The 19,940-nt window shown below is 63.0% G+C and overlaps 8 protein-coding genes across 8 annotated transcripts; 4 read left to right on the top strand and 4 right to left on the bottom strand.

Moving 5' to 3' along the window:
• Nucleotides 1-102: 102 nt before the first annotated feature.
• Nucleotides 103-2,293, bottom strand: RHTO_06192 (uncharacterized protein; the record flags this gene model as incomplete). Its single annotated transcript, XM_016419853.1, has 8 exons — nt 103-377; nt 431-623; nt 695-893; nt 952-1,026; nt 1,083-1,741; nt 1,799-1,859; nt 1,981-2,196; nt 2,262-2,293. The coding sequence occupies 8 exons, from the start codon at nt 2,291-2,293 to the stop codon at nt 103-105; spliced, it is 1,710 nt and encodes a 569-aa protein (XP_016275307.1).
• A 293-nt stretch (nt 2,294-2,586) lies between these two features.
• RHTO_06191 (uncharacterized protein) lies at nt 2,587-4,620 on the bottom strand (the record flags this gene model as incomplete). Its single annotated transcript, XM_016419852.1, has 7 exons — nt 2,587-2,858; nt 2,945-3,134; nt 3,199-3,397; nt 3,489-3,530; nt 3,593-4,236; nt 4,299-4,359; nt 4,430-4,620. 7 exons carry the CDS (start codon nt 4,618-4,620, stop codon nt 2,587-2,589), a joined length of 1,599 nt encoding a protein of 532 aa, XP_016275306.1.
• A 487-nt stretch (nt 4,621-5,107) lies between these two features.
• On the bottom strand, nt 5,108-6,282 carry RHTO_06190 (60S ribosomal protein l27; the record flags this gene model as incomplete). Its single annotated transcript, XM_016419851.1, has 5 exons — nt 5,108-5,119; nt 5,249-5,428; nt 5,785-5,811; nt 5,886-5,975; nt 6,181-6,282. The coding sequence occupies 5 exons, from the start codon at nt 6,280-6,282 to the stop codon at nt 5,108-5,110; spliced, it is 411 nt and encodes a 136-aa protein (XP_016275305.1).
• Nucleotides 6,283-6,899: 617 nt separating this feature from the next.
• Nucleotides 6,900-9,752, top strand: RHTO_06189 (uncharacterized protein; the record flags this gene model as incomplete). Its single annotated transcript, XM_016419850.1, has 2 exons — nt 6,900-8,798; nt 8,865-9,752. 2 exons carry the CDS (start codon nt 6,900-6,902, stop codon nt 9,750-9,752), a joined length of 2,787 nt encoding a protein of 928 aa, XP_016275304.1.
• A 248-nt stretch (nt 9,753-10,000) lies between these two features.
• RHTO_06188 (uncharacterized protein) lies at nt 10,001-10,797 on the top strand (the record flags this gene model as incomplete). The annotated part of the gene is made up of 2 exons (XM_016419849.1): nt 10,001-10,187; nt 10,253-10,797. 2 exons carry the CDS (start codon nt 10,001-10,003, stop codon nt 10,795-10,797), a joined length of 732 nt encoding a protein of 243 aa, XP_016275303.1.
• A 915-nt stretch (nt 10,798-11,712) lies between these two features.
• RHTO_06187 (transcriptional regulator Cti6) lies at nt 11,713-14,259 on the top strand (the record flags this gene model as incomplete). Its single annotated transcript, XM_016419848.1, has 6 exons — nt 11,713-12,037; nt 12,118-12,206; nt 12,312-12,370; nt 12,454-12,939; nt 13,043-13,374; nt 13,439-14,259. 6 exons carry the CDS (start codon nt 11,713-11,715, stop codon nt 14,257-14,259), a joined length of 2,112 nt encoding a protein of 703 aa, XP_016275302.1.
• Nucleotides 14,260-14,623: 364 nt separating this feature from the next.
• On the top strand, nt 14,624-15,887 carry RHTO_06186 (oxidoreductase,Oxoglutarate/iron-dependent oxygenase family; the record flags this gene model as incomplete). The annotated part of the gene is made up of 5 exons (XM_016419847.1): nt 14,624-14,794; nt 14,901-14,999; nt 15,055-15,116; nt 15,179-15,263; nt 15,321-15,887. 5 exons carry the CDS (start codon nt 14,624-14,626, stop codon nt 15,885-15,887), a joined length of 984 nt encoding a protein of 327 aa, XP_016275301.1.
• Nucleotides 15,888-16,098: 211 nt separating this feature from the next.
• Nucleotides 16,099-19,048, bottom strand: RHTO_06185 (Galactose-binding domain-like protein; the record flags this gene model as incomplete). The annotated part of the gene is made up of 6 exons (XM_016419846.1): nt 16,099-16,207; nt 16,272-16,642; nt 16,701-18,314; nt 18,371-18,574; nt 18,629-18,911; nt 18,969-19,048. 6 exons carry the CDS (start codon nt 19,046-19,048, stop codon nt 16,099-16,101), a joined length of 2,661 nt encoding a protein of 886 aa, XP_016275300.1.
• Nucleotides 19,049-19,940: the final 892 nt, after the last annotated feature.

Here is a 19,940-nt window from a genome sequence, read left to right as displayed (position 1 = left end):
CGCGTGGTTGCATTGACGGTTTCTCTCCTCGCGTCTCGTTGAGCGAACGAGCGACTACGATGCAGAGACACTGCGAAGCGAAGCGACTCCTCGTCCACCAGCTCAAGCGTTCCTCGGCAAGCGCATGAACACCCCTCCCCAGCCCTGCCCTCCCGCTCCTGCGCCTCCTTGCTGCCTCTCCGCCGCAGCTTCCTCCTCGTACGACACGTGAGCCTTGTCGCTCTCGACTTCCACCTTGTCACCGACACGCTTGAAGCGCCAGTGCCACTGTACCGCCTCGGTGGCGTGCCAGTCGACAAAGACGAGGCGCGGGTGGTCGGATGCGAAGGCGAGGAAACGAGACTTGTACATCGGGCGGACGGCGGCGATGTCCTCGACTGCAGGGACACCGTCAGCTCGAGAACGACGAAGGCGGAAAAGCGGGACTGACGGATCCTGCGCCTGATCTCGACTTCCATTGACGTCCCGAAACAGCTAACGATACGGAAGTCTCCGTCGCGCTCGGAGCGGATGGTGCGCCCGTCAGGGTCGGGGAACGGCCAGTCGCGTCCTTTCTCCCACGGGTGGTCGAAGAGGAGGAAGCGAAGCTTCTTGAGCGGCTTGAGGGCGTGGAGGAAGTCAATCTGTTCGCCGAGTATGGGCGGGCGCTCGTCAGGTGAGAGGATGCGAGAGGAGGCATGCGGATGCAACCCACGGCTTCGCCTGCCCAAGTCGCCCTGAGCTTGAGGACCTCGAGGTTCGGGCAACTCCTCGCGACGAGGTTCATCTGGCCGACACGAAGCCCTTCGGTTTGGAGGCTCTGCAGATTGAGCTCGCGAAGCGTCTCGCGGCAGGCCATCGTCGACCCGAAGATCTGCCCAACCTCGTCGGGACGAAGGCCGTTCAGGTTGAGGCTACGAGGTGCGAGTGTTCAGCTTCTACCGGGTTGAAAGAGCGTTCGAGACGACTCACTAGGCGAGCTTCGGACTTGCGACGACCTTCTTGACGAACTTGGCGACCTTGACCTCATCGTAAAAGATCGTGCAGCTGCAGAAGCGATGGGGTCAGGTGCGCGAACATAGCGGGCCACTGACGGAACTCACAAGTACTCGAGGCGGGGGAAAGCGCGAGGCGGCGAGGCGTACGTCTTGCGGTCGTTCCCGTCGAGCTGGAGGTGGGTGAAGCTCTCCGCGCGCGCCTTGAGGAGGTGGGTTATGGCGACGCAGTCGACCTTGGCGACCTTGATGCAGAGACGAGTGAGGCGAGGGAAGTCCAGGTAGATGCGCTGCTGCGTCGTTCCCGCCATCGTATCGAACAAGTTGTGGAACCAGTTGGCGGCTGGGTCGCGGAGGTAGCCGGGATCTTCAACGTCGGGCGCAATACCGGCGCCGTTAATCATGAGCGACTCCAGCGTGTCGGCTGCGAGAGGCAGGTAGGCGGCGAGACCCTTGACGAAGGCGTCGGTCTGTTCTTGCGGAGTTGGCAGGTTGCGCTCATCCCACTTCTTCTTGCTCCTCCTGCGCGAGGCGACGGTGACCGGACAGAGCTTGATGCTAGCGGCGGGAAGACTGGGGAGGATCTCGGACTCGAAGTCGACGTCGGTGAGCTTGTCAACAAGAGGCAGGATGTGCGGGTGCGACTCGACGCAGCCGGCCTCGAAGTCGAGGGCGTGAAAGCAGTCGAGCTTCTTGAGGACGGTTACGAAGAGCGGAGGGAGGGGAAGCGAGGACGCCCAGACGATCTTCTCGAGGTGCACCATGTTCTGCAGGGCGTTTGCGAAGGTCAGCGGAGTTCGCAAGTCTTTGCGGGCTGCGCGCACCTTCATGCACTCGGCCAGAGCTTCGATGCCCTTTGGGAGGAGAGGAGCGACCTCGAGGATTCTGCGAGGCGGAAAGAGCCGGGTCAGGTCGTCCTCTCCTGGAAGAGCGTGTCGAGACGCACTTGACATGCTTAACAACCGCTCCGCCGTGTTTCGCCAGCCACTCCACCTATTCCTGATACGCGCTCGTCGCAATCACGTCCTCCACCATCTCTCCCACGCTGAGGCAGCCGAAGACCTTCTCCTCGAAGACCTCGCGCAACCTCTTGCAAGTGCTGGACAGCGAAATCAGCGCCTTGGAGGCGGAGACGGCCGGCGCCACGCAATTCTGTGTAAAGCGATTCCACGGGCTCGGGAACTCTTCGCGGTCTTCGAGGTGGGAAGCGAGTTCGAGGAGACTGAGCGAGGCAGGGAAAAGGCAGTCAGCGCGGCGTGCGAGGGCTTGCCTGTGACTGGAGCGCACAGCGGGACAGGCAGAGAGTCGAGAGAAGGCATCTCCAGCAGCTTGAACGACGTTGCGAGCGGGCAGGAAAGAGCAAGTGAAAGGGAGGAGGGAGAGAGGCAAAGGGCGACGACAAGCAAAGGTCCATGAGCACGAGGGCTTTCGGGTTGGTAAGAAAGGGCGTCGAGAAGCATTCAAAGGCGTTCAAGCGCGGCCGGACGTCCCACAAGAAGCTGGAGACGCCGCTTCTCCTGCCTGACCTCCTCGACGACGCCAGACCTACCTCGAGAGCAAGTGACCCAGGCCTACATCAAGCCCACCCTACAAGTGACTCCGATCCCGCCCATCAAGCGACAGGAAAGCGAGCAAACACCCCAGCCGGCGCCTTCTCCTCGCCCTCCTCCCCATTCTCCCCCTCCGCCTTGAGCACGTCCTCCTTGTACGGCAACCACACGTAGTCACTCTCCACCGCGACTCCCGCGCCAACCCGCTTGAAGCGCCAGTACCATTCGACGACTTCGGTTGCGTGCCAGACGAGGAGGGTGAGGAGCGGGTGGTCGGAGGCGAAGGCGAGGAAGCGGGTCGTGTAGGTTGGACGGACGGCGTCGATGTCTTCCACTGTGTCGCGAATATCAGGCGGTCAGTAGGAGCGGGTCGAACTTGCGTGTCGGAAGCGAGACCGTAGGAGAGGAGCGGAAACTCACGGATCCTCCGCCTCATCTCGTGCTCGATCGACGTCCCAAAGCAACTGATGACTTGGAAGTCGCCGTTACGGTCCGAGCGAATCGTGCGCCCGTCCACCCAGGGACGAGGGCCGGAGGGTTTCTCCCAGGGATGGTCGAAGGAGAAGGTGCGGAGCTTGCGGAGGGAGGAGAGGGCATCGAGGAAGTCGACCTGCCGGACGTAGGTGCGGATTCAGCGAGATTTCGGAAGAGGAAAAGCTAGCCGCGGGTCTCACCGCCTCGCCGCCCCAAGTCGCCTTGAGGTCAACCAACTCCAAATTCGGGCAGCTGAGCGCGATCACGCGCAACTCGCCGACGTAGAACGGTGCAGCCTGAAGCGTCTGGAGGACGAGTTCGCGGAGGGTTTCGCGGCAGGCGATGGAAGAGTAAAAGATTTGAGGGATCTCGTGAGGGATGAGGCCGTTAAGGGTGAGTCTGTCGGCTTCGAGGGTCAGCGAGCTCAGATAGCACAAAGGACCGCGCGAAGACGTACTAGGTGAGGCGAGGACTCGCAACGACCCTGGACACGAAGGCGGCGACGCTGACCTTGTCCGCAAAGATTGTGCGGCTGCGGAGTCGTCCTCATCAGCCTGGTTCGTGCTCGCGCCAATTCACGAGTCGTCGACTCACAAGAACTCGAGACGCGGAAAGGCTGCGGGAGGCTTGACATACTCGCGCTCAAAGCCGTCGATGTCGAGCCACCTAATCCGCCCGGCGACCATCTCGACCAATTCATCCATAACCTCGCTCTTGACGCTCGCAAAGTTGAGCGCGAGTCGCTCGATGCGCGGGAATGCCCTGCGAGTAAGAGTGAAGTGACGGAAGACTTGCTCGAACCACCTCGTCGAGGGCGGCGAGGTCGTCCACTCGAGCGCGTCGCAGTGAGGTGCGATGTGCGATCCGTCGACGACGAGCATCTCGAGCGTGTCTTGCGCATGGTGGAGGTACGTCACGAGTCCGTCGACGAGAGCCTGGAACTGCTCCTCGCGGGTCGGGAGGTTCTTCATGTCCCAAGGGACTAGGCGGCGACGCTCGTACGCGACCGTGACGGGACAAAGGTCGAGGCTCTCCTTCGGCACTGGATACGCCGCGCGTGTCTCGAGCGAGAGGTCGGTGACTTTGCGAGCGAGGGGGAGGATGTGAGGGAGCGATTCGACGCTGCTCGAGTCGAAGTGGAGCGAGGTGAACGAGTCGAGCGCGAGAAGCGGGTCGACGAAGATTGAAGGAAAAGGGAGGGAGGACGAGTAGACGACCTGCTGGAGGTTGGGCATGCGCTGTTCGAGGCGAGGGTTGCGAAGGTCAGCGAGCGGGCGAGACGAGCGTCGAGACGACGCACCTCGAGGCACTTGGCGAGCGCCTCGATACCCCTCGGAAGGAGCGGGGCAATCCACAGCGCCCTGCTCGACCTCACATCAGCCATCGCCTGGCTGCACCGTCGAAGAAGCGAAACCGACGCACCTCACGCACCGCAACACCCGCTCTCCCTCCTCGCTCGCCAGCCACTCCACCTCCTCCTGATAACTCTCCGAGCACTCCAACCCCTCCCTCAACTCGCCCACCTCCAAGCACCTGAACGCCCTCTCTCGCAGGACCTCCCTCAAGCGCTTGTTCGTACTCGCCAGGGCAACGAGATCCGCCGACGGACGGGAGAAGGGCATGTAGCGTCCATGTGTGATGCGCGTGAGGGGCCAGGAGAACGGCGAGGAAGCGGAGGCGAGGTGGGATGCGAGGTCGAGGAGGCTTTGGAGGGCGGGGAGGATATAGGAGGTCAGGAGCGAGTGGGGAGAAGCGAGCGAGTTGATGGGACGCACAGTGGGACTGGGAGAGTGTCGAGCGTGGGCATCGCGAGCAGTCTTGAGTGGGGAGAGCGAGAAAGCGAGTGAGGAGGAGGAGCAAGAGAGGCGACGAGAGCTGCGAGGGCAGCTTAAGGCGCGACGACGGCGAGGTGCCAGCGATCAAAGCCACAGAGCGTCGAAATAAAGCACGCAGCCCCAAGCCAGCCTCTCTCGCCATCGACAGACCGCAGGCCAGTCGCACAAGCTCGTACAAGTGCACACCCCCGGTGCAGACGAACGAAAAGGTGGAGCAGCACGGTCCGTCTCTACTACACTGACCCCCGGATCCCTTCACGCTGTAGGAGCGCGCTTAGAAGCGGAGCTGTCGGCGAGCAAAGGAGGGATGTCAGCGATCGCGTTCCACCGGGCGACTCTTGAGAACCCGCGGGACCGCTCGAAACGCAGTCCCGCTGTTCGAAAGGCCGAGAGGAAGGAGACGCGAAAAACGCACAGCAGTGAAGAACCACCTGTTCTTTCCCTGGAGGTAGCGCTCCTCAAAGAGCTTCTTGACCTGCTTCTTCGAGTCCTCGCGGCTCGAAACCTCCTTGAACGTCTCGGGCGCGACGACGCCCTTGAGGCCCTCGAGCTCGAGAGCGTAGCGAGTGGGGAGGAGGTGGTTGTAGTTGATCGACTGTTTCGAGTGCGAGGGTAGGGAGGAGAGAGTTCCGAGGTGGAGGCGGAGGGCGGATCGGATCGGCGACAGAGAGATGTGCGAGGTGAAGGATGCAAGCGAGAAGGGTCAGCGAGCTGTCCTACTGTCGAGTCCGTCCGCACTACTCCCGGCAGCCGAGCAGCATCTCCCCCTCTAACCCATGTCCCCCCGTCTGCGCGCATCGCCACCGACCGCACACTCGACAACTCTGCGACGCGTCCCGCCTGTGCCAGCGCTCTCTGTAGCCGCTCCTGCCCTCTCCCCCCCGAGATGCTGCTCGACCCGCCCCAGCTCGACCACCCGGACCCCTCCACTCTCAGAACGGCGGAATGTACCTTGATGAAAGGCTTAACCTTCGACCTCTGCGCGCACGTACCGAAACATCACAGTCAGCGTCCTGCTGCACAAGTAGGAGAGGGAAGGGCGGGGAGCATACCTTCTCGATACGCTTCTTGCCCATCGACTTGGTCACCTTGCGCGGGTAGCGCTCGATGCCGGCGACGATGGCGTGGGGGTAGGGGCGCTCCTGTGCGTTGTGAACGGGAACGGGAGCGAAGAGGTAGGTGTCAGCTCGGGGAATGTCCCTGTCCGAAGCTCGCCTGTCTGCCCCGCCCCGCTCGTTCCCTCAATCCTGCCCATAAATGCATCCCAGATCCTCTCCTCAATGCCCGCTGCCATCCCGCCCCATCTGCCGACGCGAGTCGAAAGGTGCGGAAAGCGAAGGCGCGCACCTTGGTGCCCTCGTCCGACTGGCGGATGACGACGACCTTGCGGCCGGCGTAGCGTCCGGAGAGGACGAGCGCAACCTTGCCGGGCTTGTAGATCTTGGGCATCTGTGCGGGTGAGAGAGAGTGGGTGGGTGGGTGAGCAGGGACGCGGGTTGGCGATTCGAGTGTGCGGCGACGGCGGGGAGGCGGGTGAGCAGTTGGAGAGGGGTTTTCGAGTGTGCAGAGTACGTTGAAGACGGTCGCAGGGCGGTCAGGTGTGCGGTGAGGGCGAGTTGGCGGGTGCGAGGCGAAGTTTGAGGGTGGTGCAGCGGGCGAACGGGTGGACGGAATGGCGCGCGAGTTGGACGGGGCGAGAGGGTCAGCGCTGGAGAATACGGTGAGCTAGTCAGTGGGAGTGCTAGCGTACCTTGTGCGAGGATCGGACAACCGGGGGGAGCAAGGCGAGCGAGGCGCCGTCGACGAGGCGAGCTCAGCCAACCGCGCGCTGAAACGGCCAAGTCCCAAAGGTGCACCCCTCGACAGCCTCACACACGCCACTTGGGGACTAGCTGTGTGCACCAATGGATTCGGCTGGACTGCCACACCATCTCACTCCTTGGAAGCAACTCGAAAGGGCGAGCGGACGACGAGATCTCGCGCTCTCTCCCTCTCTCTCCTCACCCGCTCACCTCTCGCACGCGAGCTACAGACTCGAAGAGCACAGCTGGGACTCCCAACGAGGCATGGCACTGCAGGCCATCGCACACGACCCATCCGCACCGACTCCGACTCCGCACAGCGACCTCACTCTCCTCCGCTCCCTCCGCGACGACATCCTCGCGGGCACACACCCGCTCTTCAGAGTGCCCGCAAAGCTTCACCCTTTGCCTGTCAAGCGACTGGCCAACGAGCACCAGCCGCAGCCAGGAGACCGCAGCAGCGAGGTTGAGCCGACTGACGAGGACCGAGGTGTGCGGGACGAACAGCAGCAGCACACGCCTGCCAGTGAACGCCACGAGCACGACGAAGAGCCTGTCACGATCACCACCACCACCTCCGACCCGCCTGCTTTCAAAGACTCGACGCCTGACTCTGCGACGGTTGCTCTCGAGACTGGACCTGTACATACAACGCCTGCCGCGCCTGTGACCCTCGACGACGACGACGAGATGGAGCTTGAAGATTACGTCGAGCCCGAACCCGAGCCTGCGCCTGCGATCGTGTCAGAACCCGCGCAGGGACAGGAGAAGATGGATCAGGACGCCTCTCCCTCTTCCTCGAGCGAAGACTCGGACTCGGACGACGACTTCGACCCTTCGACGCTGTTTGCACACAGGACGGGCTACTCGAGTGTCGCCATGAGCACCAGTTCGTCGAGCCAGACCCAGACCCAGACCCAGACTCGACCCGAAGCCGAAACCGACGCTGTGTCTGTTGAACAAGCCTCGTCGTCCGTGTCTGCGCCCGCATCTTCGTCTCTCGCGCATGTACATACTCCCGCGGCGCACGCCGAGCCTGTCTCTTCCGCCGCCGCCCCTTCCGCCTCCGACACGGCCACGGCCGACGCGACTCTGACGCCCGCCCAACGAATCGCCAACCGCCTCGCCCTCCGCCTCGCCCTCGAACGCGAGCGCCTCGCAGCGCGAGGGACCGACTCGGGAAGCGATATGGTCGAGTCTCCTTCGCCCGCTCCCGACCCTTCTCCCGCTCCTGCGCAGCAGCAAGAGGGGCGGAAAGCGGTTCTCGCGAGACTCGAGATGGAGAAACGGTTGTTGGAGGAGAAGAAGAGGGTGATTGAGGAGGAGGTCGGGGCGGTTCGGCAGCAGGAGGAGGAGGCGCAGGTTGAGGAGGAGGGAGAGGAGAAGGGGAGGAACAGGGCTCCGTCGCCGGCGTTGTCGGTCGCGACCAGCGCATCGGTCTCGACGAATGCGACGGCACAGCGGGAGAAGGAGAGGGACAGGTCGTCGCGCGGGCACGGACGAGGGCGGGGGAAGGAGCGCGAGCGTGGACGCGGGCGCGGGAAGAAGGACCGCAGCTCTGGAGGACCGGGCAGACAGGCGCACCACCGCCCTCACTCGCCTGACCGGCGGCCTCACTCGCCTCCTCCCCCGCGCGGCCGACGCTTCTCGAACGAGTTGCGAGGTAGACCGATCTCGCCTCCTCCTCCTCCTCCGCAGCTTCGGTCGCCGCAACAGCGTGGTCCGCCTCCTCGTGGCGGCAACGGTGGCTACTCGCGCTCTCCCCCCCGCAGGCGCAGTCTATCGCCCCGTCCCCGGCGGTTCTCAGGAGAACTTCCCTATGAGTCTCGTCGCTCTCCTCCACCACCTCATCCTCGCGCTCCATTCGACCGCCCGCCCTCAGGCCCGCTTGCTCCACCAGACCGCTTCTTCCCGCCCGGCCCTCCAGGTCCTCCGCCCTTCAGGCGCCGCTCGCTCTCACCTCACCCTCCGCCCCCGTCAGCGGGCTGGCGCGGGCCTCCTCCTCCTCCTCGTAGTCCGCCGATGCTCCCACCGCCGCGCTCGCCTCCGCGTGCGTCCAGGCAGCCTATGCCGATGCCACCCCCGCCGGGTGGTCGAGGCGCGGGACTACCGGATGCGGATGCGTGGGATGCGGAGTTGAGGGATCGTAGCCGTGCAGGACCGGTGCGTACCCAACTCTTTTCCTTTCTCACGCTTGTCGCGCTCACTGACTGGATCGCATGTGTGCAGCGTCGCTCGCTCTCGCCACCCGGACGCTTCGGTCGCTCTTCACGTCCGCCTCCTCCTGCGTTCGCCAACGGCCCTCCTCCGCCTTTCCCGCCGCCGCCGCCCTCGACGCGCTCTCCTCACCCACCTCCATCGAGCTTCTACCCACCGGGCCCGCCAGGTCCGCCAGGTCCTCCCTCCCGCTCCTCGTTCCGCTCTCCCCCTCCCCCTCCTCCTCAGCTTCCGCTCCACGACCCGCTACGCAACTCGAGTGGCCGTGGTGGGCCATCGTTGTGGTATGACGATTGGGACCGCGAGCGCGAGAGTCGTCGTGGACCTCCTCCGGGTCCTCCTTTCGCTGATGGCCCACCGCGTCCTCCGCCGGCGCAACACCCGCGCTTTGGCCCTCCTCCACCGCCTCAGCAAACCTTCGGACCTCCCCCTCCCCTCCCACCACCGACTCGCCAAACCCCCTTCCCTCCTCACCCCCCTCCGTCCCGCTCACCCGCTTACCCTCCTCCGCCTATCACAGGCCCGACTCCTCCGCTTCCTTACGACACGCCGGGACCGTACAGGGCAGGAGGAGGAGGTGGAGGAGCGTCGGGAAGGGCAGGAGGGAAGAGGTTCTTGGATGATCCGGAGTTTGCGGATGCGAAGAGGAGTGCGAAGGGGAGGGAGTACGAGGATTTGAGGGAGAGGGAGCGCGCGGTGCGGGATAGGGAGTACGATGCGATGCGCGCGGCGCAGAACAGGGAGTACGAGGCCGTGAGGGATGAGAGGGAGAGGCAGCGCGATGCGATGATGGCTCAGAGGGAGAGGGAACGCGATGGGTTGTTGGCCCAGAGGGAGAGGGATTTCGAGAATTCGAGGAGGGACGGAGGAGGGAGGAGGGGAAGGGGAAGAGGGCGGTAGGAGTTTCTTGACGTTGGAACTTGCGGTTCGTCAATCAACAGCACTCTCTCGATCAGTCTCTCTGCGTCAGCAGCGACAGTCCTCGCTGCACGCACGCTCTCTGTGCTGGACGAGACGTCGAGGAGATGGTCTTGTCACAATTTCGGTTCCGCCTTCCTTCGGGACTGTCGAACGGGACAAGCCTCCTTGTCGCACATGCTTGCTCTCCTTTCTTCATCTCGCAGGCTCCGACGGGGACGCTCGTCTCGATGCGATACTCGAGCGCCTCCTTCTCCCTCGAACGCACACCACCAGTCGTCTCCTCCGTCCGAGCCGAATACCTCGACGACCTGCGACGACAAGCACGGCCGCTGTACAAGGTCAAGCGGTTCGTGCGACGGTGTTTCGGAGTCAAGGAGGAGAAAAAGGAACGCAAAGTCCAGTCGTTCAAAGCTCGTACGTCCCGCACTTCGTCCTGCGTCGTCCCGCTCGACGTGCCGGCTGACTTCGGTAGTCAGTAGATGTCCGCCGCACGACGTCGAATATGACAATCGCGCCTTCGAGTCGCTCATCGGGGAGCGCCTACTCCGATGAGTCCTCGCCCGCTTTTCCTGCGTCGACTCTGACCACGAGTCTGGAGGGCGACGTACCGAAGGACGACCTCGGCGACTCGGACTTCGAAGACGACCTCGCATCGCCGCGCCGACGCTGCTCCACCCTTCCCGTCTGCCTCCGCCGCGAATGGCGTTCCTTCTCGCCTCGACAACCGGTCCCTCCGCTCACTGCCTTCCCTAGCCTGGCCGTGAACGATATCCTGAACTGCTTTCCCTCTCCGCCTTCTCCCTCTACGTCCTACAAGAAGCTGTACATCTCCACCACCACCCGAGCGAGCCAACGAGGATGCGCGGACGAGGTGATGGACGAGGCGGACGAGTGCGTCGACTGGGTCAAGTGGCTGGATGAGTGGTGGAGGATCCAAGATGTCGGGGAGGTCAAGCAGGAGGTCGTGCGCGGGGGGAGGAGGGCGAGGAAGGAGAGTTTGCCTGCGGGGCGAGGTCAGACGTGAGGGGGATTAGCGGGTGTAGCCGACAGCAGTAGCAGTTTTGTCGTTTCATTTTTTTGACGCATTCGAAGGCTGAACTGCGCCCAGCCCTGCATAGCTAAGCGAGGCGAACAGAGAAGAGCGACGAGGGGACGCCTGACAGTGTGTCGAAGCGGCGCCGCCTACGAACGCCAAGCTCAAGCACACAGGCTTCGTCATGCAACTCCCGTCCAAGTTGTCCCGTTCGCTCGAGCGCCCTCGAAACCCGACAACTTGTTTCGAAGCTCGTTGACAGTGCCCGTCCCGGCTGCCACCCCGCTCGGTCGTCCTTCGTCGTCCCGGCATCTATCCGCGCGAACCTTTTACGATCCTGAATGCGCATATTAGTACCTCGCGATGGATTGACTGCAGTTGGGGCGAGTCGAGGGAGCGGGGCGACACAGCGGCGAGAAGAGCTCGCGCGGGTATGCGAGTGCTGGTGTCGGTTTCTAAGCGTAGCTAGCGAGCATTCATAGCTTGACAGGGCCCCTGCGAGCGAGCGAGCGAGAGTGGCAGAGCTGAGCGAGTGAGCGCCGACTCTCTCCCGGCGACAACGACGCGACCACCGCTCACGGCGCGCCTAGCTGGCTTTCACTGGGCTGAGACTGCTCTATCGAAGCTACACAAGCCACGCACACTCGCGCCAGCGTTTCTCCTGCGCCGGACGAGCTCGTTTCGGGCTTGCTCACCGCCTCGACAGCATCAGCCCGACTGCCGCCTCGACACGGAGCGTAGAAGGGTGGGACACGGTGAACGACGTCTAACAGGAGCTCTACTACGATCTCTGTCGACCGCAACTCGCCGTCGACCCCGCTCACTCTCACCGCCCGCCCTCCCCACTCCGCCTACACTCACCCGCCATCCCTCCTTCCCGACTAGAAACGACCGACTACCCACTCAATGAGTCCACCCGCAACGTCTAGCAAGAAGGGCGGGCGCGGCGGATCAGCAGCAGGCAAGAAGGGCGCCAAGGGTTCGTCCAGCGGCGGAAGAGGGACAGGCAAGCGCTCTGCGTCTGCTGCGCTTGCCGAGGACGATTACAGCGGCGGGTCGAAGCGAGCGAAGAGGAGTACGAGCGGGAGGAAGAGTCTGAGGGAAGAGGAGCTGGGTGTCGGGGCGGAACTCGAGGACGATATCGAGGCAGATGGAGGGGAGGAGGAGGGCGAGGAGGACGAGGATGAAGACGGCGATGGAGGCGTAACGAGATGCGTGTGCGGGCAGGACAGTAAGTTTGGCCCCTCGATGTTGTTCGCCTCCGATCGTTCTTCGAGCAAGTGTGCTGATCGTTCTCGGGTCTTTTTGCAGACGAGGAGATGGCTTCCGGCCTGATGATCCAGTGCGACACGTGCAAGTGTTGGCAGCACGGCGCTTGCGTCGGCCTCTGGGACGAGAAGGTGCGTTCACCAGCTTGCCGTTTGCCGTACCGCCTAGTTGCGGGACAACACAGTGTCATGCAGCACTTCTATTCGAACCGTACACTGACGCCTGCATCTCTACAGGAATGCCCGAACCGCTACTTCTGCGAGCTGTGCAAACCGAGCCTACACGGTCCCGGAGGGTGAGCTTGCGTTTCTCTCCTCGACTCGCCTGCTCACAGGGCACAAGCTACGGCGAGCTAACTCACAGTTTATCCTTTCGCAGCCTCCTCCGCAAAGTCAGCCGCAAATCGTCCGCTCCCGCAGCCGGCCGCGGCGGTTCGCCCACCTCGACGCGCGACGCCTCCGGCAAAGGCCACAAGCCCCGCGAATCCGCCGACGCCGCCATGGTCCACGCCTTCCTCCACGACCACAACGCAGATCACAAGCCCGCCTCGACCGCCTTTCCCTCCTCGAACTCGTCGGCGCCCAAGAAGCGCAACACGATGAACTCGCGCGACGCGGCTTACGACGATGCGATTGCGTTGAGTATACTGGAGCATGGGACGGCGGCTATGAGGGCCAAGTTGGAGAAGGCGAGGAATGGGGAGCTTAGTGGGAGTGAGGAGGACGGGAGCGGGGATGAGGAGGACGAGGTCGAGGAGATCATCATTAGCGGTGCGGGAGGGAGAGGAAAGGGAAAGAAGCCTGTCGGGGCCGAGCCGGGCGCCAAGGGAAAGGTCGTCGTGACGGGCAAGAAGGGTGCGAAAGGGTAAGTTCAGCCTGCGGCGAACTCGCCAGGCATCGCAGCATTTCTGTGCTCTGGTGCTTTGACTCATATGCACTCGGCCCGCTGACCTCCATTACGCTCGCAGCAAAAGCGGTCCTCGGAGTCGCCGCTCGCCCTCAAACGCCGAAGACGAGTCGCCAGCACCCGATGGAGACGGCGAGGACATCGAGCCGAAGGAGGAGGCCATCGATGCGGATGACGGCCAGCTAGCGGGTCACGACGATGGAGCCGACGGAGGAGCGGAGGGCGAGGAGGATGAGCGAGTCGATGCGAAGCGGCGGCAGAGCGTCTCTGAGGAGCGACGAGACGGAGACGAACACGAGGAAGAGAACGCAAAGGAGGACGTGGAGCACGATGCAGGCGAGTCTAGCATGGCACTGGATGAGAAGGCGGACGAGGAGGTCGCAGAAGCAGAAGGTGCGCTCTGCCTGAGCTCCGCTTCTCCCTTTCGCAAATCTGACGAACCCTGGGCCTCATACAGCGTCACCTGAACCGTCGCCAGTACCTGTGCATACAAGCGGACGCGGCAAGCACCCGAACCAGTACACCTACCGCGGGCGAGGCGGACACGGCGCTCACGGTCGAGGCGGCGGCAAATCGCCCATCAAGCGCGGCGGCGCCTCGCATGCGTCCTTTAGCTCGCACGGGAACGGCGAAGCGAGCGGTTCGAGCGGCAAGATCGGCACCGGCGCTGCGACGTCAAGCGGTGCTTTCGGCTGGGGACTCCCCGAACACCTGCGACACCTCGCTCCCCTCCTTCCCTCTCAGTCGCCTCAACTCCTTGAAGTCCCGTCCGTTGTCGACCCGACTGCACCTCCGACCCTTGAACCGCCTACGAAAGTCCGCTTCCCCGGCAAGCGGGTCACGATGCCCGAGATGCGCAAGCGGGCGCGTACGGTGCTCGAGTTCGTCACGAAGGTGCAGGTGGAGATGAGCGAGCGGGACAAGCGGTGGGAGCTCCTGCGGGACGCGAACGAGCGGATCAAGGAGGCGAGGGAGAAGGAGCGGTCGGAGAAGGCGGGCTCGTCTAGCGGCGGCGCATCGACGTCTGGTTCGGCAGGCGGGAGCGCTTCAAGATCGTCAAGCGCTATCGGCACGCCTCGAGGCGTCAGCGGCACAACACCCGTCCCTTCGTCCTCAGCAGCAGTCGACTTCACCCTCGCTGCCCTCCCTCCTCTACCCGGCGCCTCCTCCGCTCCTCTCCTCACATCGGCAGCGAGTCCGGCGAGTCTCGCCATGATGGACCGGCTCGCCAAGGAGGTCATCCGGTTCCAGGAGCGGTTCTTTGGCGTCGTCGAGTGAATCCTCTTCTTTGACCAACGCTTTCACCACGTCGCATGCCGTCTTACAATCTTGTAGACTATTCAGCCGCCCTCATCCTGCATATTCAGCCTCTGTTGTCCATCCTCTTGACGTCTTGCTCCCCTCGCTACCTCTTTCTCCTCATCCCACTGCTCGCCACGAGCTATTCGCGCCAAGTCTGCTGCAAGTCGACAACGCTGCCGCTTGGCTGCCGCTGCTGGCTAACGCTGTGCACGCCCCGCACCGTCCCCGCATCAGCCGTCTTCTCGCTCGCTCCTCATCGCTTGGAGTTGCTTCTCGTCCCGCTTTCTCGCTCTTCTCGCGGTTTGGGGGCGCATCACGCACGTACACAACGCTCACAGCTATGCTCAACACGATCGACCTGTCGAGCTACCTCTCTGGCGCCTCCACTCCCGAGCAGGACCGCGCAGTCGCTCAGGCCTTTGTCAACGCCGCCAGCCAGGTTGGATTCGCGTATGTGACGGGATGGGAGAGCGTGGTGCCGGCGGAGCTCGTGCAGGAGGTGTTCGAGTATGTAAGTCGGGCTGCTTTCCTCAGTCCTCGGGACGACTCTCGGTTGGCGGTGGACATGGCCAACGGGAGGGAGGCTGACCCTTCCGTCGTCCTATCCTGTCATGCAGAACGAGCGCTTCTTCAGCCTGCCGCAGGAGAAGAAGGACGAGCTGGAGTATGTGTCGAGCAAGGCGAATCGAGGGTACCTTTCCTTCGGCCGTGAGCAGGTACGTCCCTTCTCGCTCTCTATCGACAAGGGAGGTGCTAACGGCTAGCTCACAGGCGAGCTTGAGCAAGAACCCGAACCAGATCGAGTCAGAGCGGGAGGCGAGCAGAGACCAGAAGTGAGTCGTGCTTCCTGACATCGCTCCACTTCGAACGGCTTTGTTGACTAGACCGTCAACAGAGAGACGTTTGAGATCGGCAACGACAGCGATCCGCAATACCCGGAACATTGGCCGAAGGAGGAGGACTTGCCAGGGTTCAAAGCTGTACGCTCGCTCGTCCCGATTCTGACCCCTTCAGAGGCTCACACGTCCTGTCAACAGACTATGAACCGCTTCCACCAGCTTTGCGACCAACTTCACCTCCGCCTCATGTCGCTCCTCGCCATCTCGCTCTCTCTCCCTCCCGATTTCTTCCTTCCGCAGATCAACGGCCGCAATCACTGCCTTCGGCTACTTCACTACCCTCCGGTCCCTCGTCAAGGCTCGAACAACCGCATTGGCGCGCATACCGACTTTGGCACGACGACCCTCCTCTGGCAGGACAACACTGGCGGGCTGGAGATCGAGGGTCCGAATGGCGAATGGGTGCCGGTGAAGCCGAAGCCTGGGACAGTCGTCGTCAACTTTGGCGACAATCTCGCTCGCTGGTCGAATGACATGCTCAAGTCGACCGTCCACCGCGCCGTCCTTCCGCCGCGCGAGTCGGGAGGCGACGAGGGAGGCATGACCAAGACTCGACGCAGCATCGCCTACTTCTGCAACCCGAATCCCGACGCGCTCATCTCCTGCATCCCTGGTCTTGAAGGTCCGTCGGGCAAGGCCAAGTACGAACCCGTTGTTGCGGGCGATTTCTACGCGGCGATGCTCGAGGCGGAGATTGGCGTTTGAGGCGGGCGAGCAGGCTGTAGCATTTTTCTCTCTCGCATCTGCAACCTTTTCGCATGCTCGATTGTTGACCGGGAGAGACGCGTCGTCATTACGGAAAGATAGAGGGAGAACCAGTCTAAACGAGTGTAGGTGGACCTGCGTGCGAGGGTCGTATCTACATATTGCTACACCGGGGACGAGAGCATCGCTACATAGAGAAGGGCGCAAGACGTCAAGCGTCGAGGCGGAAGTCGCGAGCGTGACGCTTTTGCGGCGCCTGAGTCTGTGTCGCCTTCGGGTTGACGACCGCGAGAACCTGGGTAGACGGAGGAGCGAGGTACCTGGAGATCACGAGAAGCGTCAGTGTACTGTGTCGAATGAGTGAAGGAGGGCTGGGAGACTCACCAGACAATCTTGCTCGAGGTCGAGGAGGAGGATGCGGCGGCCGCAGTCGACGAGGCCTTGACACTCGACGTCGCCGTGGTCGTTGCGGGCGTCGCCGCCAGGACGACAGGCGCCTTGGTGGGCGTCAAGACGCTGGCTGCCGGGAACCTCGGGTTGGGCACCTGATAGACCATGATCTCCGAGAGGCCGATGCTCGTCGTCGTGCTCGACACCTTCGAGATGTACATCTTCAGGCTCGTCGTCGTGATCGACTTGGAGAGGTAGATGGGCGTAGCGGAGCCGTCGTTGGCGAGAGGGCCGAACGAGACGCCCGTCCCGTCTGCGAAGGTCAAGTTGCCGCCGAGGATTTGGTCCTGGAGGTTCGGGCGGTCCTGTAGGCACACGATTGTTAGCCCGTGGCAAAAGGCGCCGGAAGAAAGGCGAGCGTACGTGGAGGACGATCTCGTTGAAGGTGACGGGCGTCGTCCAGGTCAAGAGAAGCCACGCCCCAACGCCCTGGCCGGCAGACGTCCACTCCTGGTGCATGATGTAGCGCGTACCCGGAACGATGCCGCCGACAATGCCGTCAATCGCGCCACTGGCGGGCTGGCCGAGAAGCTGAGAGGAGGCGGTGGCTACGGCGACGCGGGCAAGGTCGATGAGGGAGGGACTTGGCGAGGCCGCCAAGACAGGTGTGGTCGTAGTCGCCAGTTTTGTCGTCGTTGTGGAGCTCTTCGACGTTGTTGTCGGTGCGGCGGTCGTCGCAGGGCGAGAAGATGTCGAGGAGAGGGCGGACGAAGAGCGGCTGCTGCTAGACGAAGGCGAGGCCGATGCACTGGTGGTCTTGCTAACGCTCGAAGACGTAGTCGGTGCGAGGGACGAGGACGTGGAGGAGGAGGACGACGTCGTAGCAGGGTGACTGGAAGTCTGGTTGACGGAAGACAAGCTGGCCGCAGGCTTCGAGGTTGTAGAGGACGAGCTGACCGGCGTCGACGTCTTACTGACCGTGGACGACGGCGACGTGACCTGCGTCGTCTTCGACGTGGTAGCCGGAAGTGTCGTAGAAAGGATGGAAGACGAGTGGAACGAGGTCGAATTTGCCGAGGCGCTGCTGACGACCGACGACGACGTGGTGACTGCAGCCGAAGTGTGCGTCGACGATACAGATGCCGAAGTCGTCGTCGGCGCAACGGTCGTCGTCGTGTGGGTGGACTGAGGACCAGGGACGACAGAGACTGGCGAAGTCGTGAAGGACGAGGCGGGAACGCTGAAGATCTCGATCTCGCTGAGGCCGGAGTTCTTCGTCGAGCTGCTGACGGCGGTGATGGTAAGGTTGAGTGACGACGTCGTAATCGGCGAGGCAAAGTTGAGGATGAGCGGCGAGGAGCCGTCGTTGGGGAGGGTGCCGAAGAGGACGCTCGATCCATCGGCGAACGTGACGTTGCCTGCCATGACCTGATCGTCGAGGTTCGGGCGGTCAAAGAGCTGGATCTGGTTGAAGGTGACGGGCGAAGACCAGGCGAGCTTGATCCAGGAGCCTGCAGTCTGCCCATTCGACGACCATTCGGCGTTCTCGTTGCCGGTTCCGTCGGCGAGGTAGCCGCCAGTAAGCCCGTCAATGGCGCTGTAGGGACCCTGACCGAGGGCAGACGAAGAAGCGACAGCCGAAGCCGTCACCGCGAGGTCGGTCGCTCCGTTGGCGCCAGTCGGCGTCTCGGGGACGGGCGAAGCTGCATTGCCGCCTCCAATCGCCTGCTTGTACGCCGTGACGTTGTAGCCAGCGGGCATGAAGATGTCGTTCTGAGCGCCGTTCGTGCCGAACGACCAGCTCTGGTGGTAGCCGGCGCGGTCGTTGTTGCCGATCCAGGGGACGTTCGAAGGCGTGTTGTAAGCGTATATGGGGCGCTTGGAGCCGGTCGTGCAGGACGACGGGTTGTTCTTGCAGAAGACCGGGTCCTGAGGCGGGGCGATGGGCGTAGCGTCGGCGGGCGAGCCCGTCACCTTGCAGTCGAAGCCGGTCATGTAGAAGTTCGCCGTGCCATTGTTGGCAAGCCAGAACCAGCCCTGCGACGGAAGAGACGTTAGGCGGGAGAATGAGGTCGAGGAGCAGGAGAACGCACGCAGATGCACTTCTCGCCCGTGCACGCCGGCATCTTGGCGGGGATCTCGAAGTTCGTGTTCTTCTGCTTGACGCAGTCGTGCTGAACGGAGAAGATGGCGAGGTTGTCCATCGTCACATCGTTAATGTTGTCGACATCCGCAATTCCCAACGCGCAGCCAGAGAGGAGGTTGTCGTCGATTTCGGTCGAAAGCGGGTCGCCAGACTGTTTATTGAGTCATTAGTACGTCGTAGAAGGCTCGAGGAAAGATTAACTGACGTGGTACGGCCCGGCATTGGGTCCAGGGCATGCATCGAGCGCAGAACCTGGCGTAGTCGTCGCGTAGCCGTAGGAAGAAAAGGCATAATGACAGGCGATTTCTAGCTCGACGCTTCCACCAGCCGGGAGCTCCAGGACAGCCCCAGACTGAGGCGGGAGACTTCGAAAACCTGGTCCTCGAAACCACCAGTCGTCTCGGTTGCCCCAGTTCGGTCCGAGGGGCGCGACGGGGTCTCCTGCGTCGTAAGACCATCCTGGCCCGACGCCGTACATCGACGGGTGCCTACACGACGAAGGAACGTCAGGAAAGTCCTCAAGGAGGAGGAGGAAGGCGGCGTACCAAATGGACATGTGCGCGGCGGCCTGCGTCGCGAACATCGCGATGGCGGCGAGGGATAGGGAAGTAGACGTTGAAAGCATGATGCGAACCAGTCGGATCAGGCCGAGGGAAAAGGCGAGGCGAGGAGTGAAGGCGAAAGGTGGCGGTAGTCCTGACTACTGCAAGAGGTCGTCGCTCGACAAGTCCGGCTTGTGGGGCGGGGAGAAAGACGCAAAGGAGAGCTGGGGCACGCTGGACAGCAGTGGTGAGCGAGGAGAAGGAGGGAGAGAGGACAAAGCGACGCCGCCGTCCGGGCAGTCTCCGCTGCGGTCAGCGACAAATTCGTTTGCCCCCGGCGCAGGACCATCGAGGCAGCGTGGCCATAGAGAACGTCCGGCGCAATGCGTCCGGCTGTGCTGGAATTGCTGAAGACGGAAGAAGTCGAGGACCTGCTGTCGCCGAATCCGGCAGTCGTTCGTCGCCTTCAGCCGTTTCCGGATGCACCGACTTGGGCTTCGCTGGCTGATAGAGCACGTCTGGACAGCCAGGAATCGCGAGAGATGCACAGAGAGCGAAATCGGTACCGGGCTTGCGACGAGGAGCGCCGATGCGTTGCCGCTCGACGTTCCCGCGCCTTTGGCGACTTGGCGAGTGACCCATTGGGGTGATGCCATCAACGTACACAGCCTTCCGCATCAGCATCAGTGATCGGGGGAGGATTGTCAGGGGATCTTCAGTCGGGCCAGCCATCCCTGCCGCCTTCGTCGACCGCTTTGTTCGGCGGCGAGCAGCTGCTCCTTCCTGTGCGCAGTTAGCGCGGCACACACAGAGCACGTGAAGGGCTGTAGCTCGGCATAAGCGACTCGTGTGCGGACGAGGAGCGCAGGCGGTGAAGATCTCTGCGAGGCTGGTCGCCTTCGTCCGTCGACCATGCGTCTGTCTGCTGATGAGGCTGGCACGGTTCGACGTCCGTAACGGCAGCGAAGAGACGAC

This window comes from Rhodotorula toruloides (assembly GCF_000320785.1).
Source record: "Rhodotorula toruloides NP11 unplaced genomic scaffold Scaffold4, whole genome shotgun sequence".
In the NCBI taxonomy this organism is placed as follows: Eukaryota; Fungi; Basidiomycota; class Microbotryomycetes; order Sporidiobolales; family Sporidiobolaceae; genus Rhodotorula; species Rhodotorula toruloides.
The sequence above is the reverse complement of the archived record's forward strand: the minus strand, read 5'-3'. Positions and strand labels throughout refer to the sequence as shown.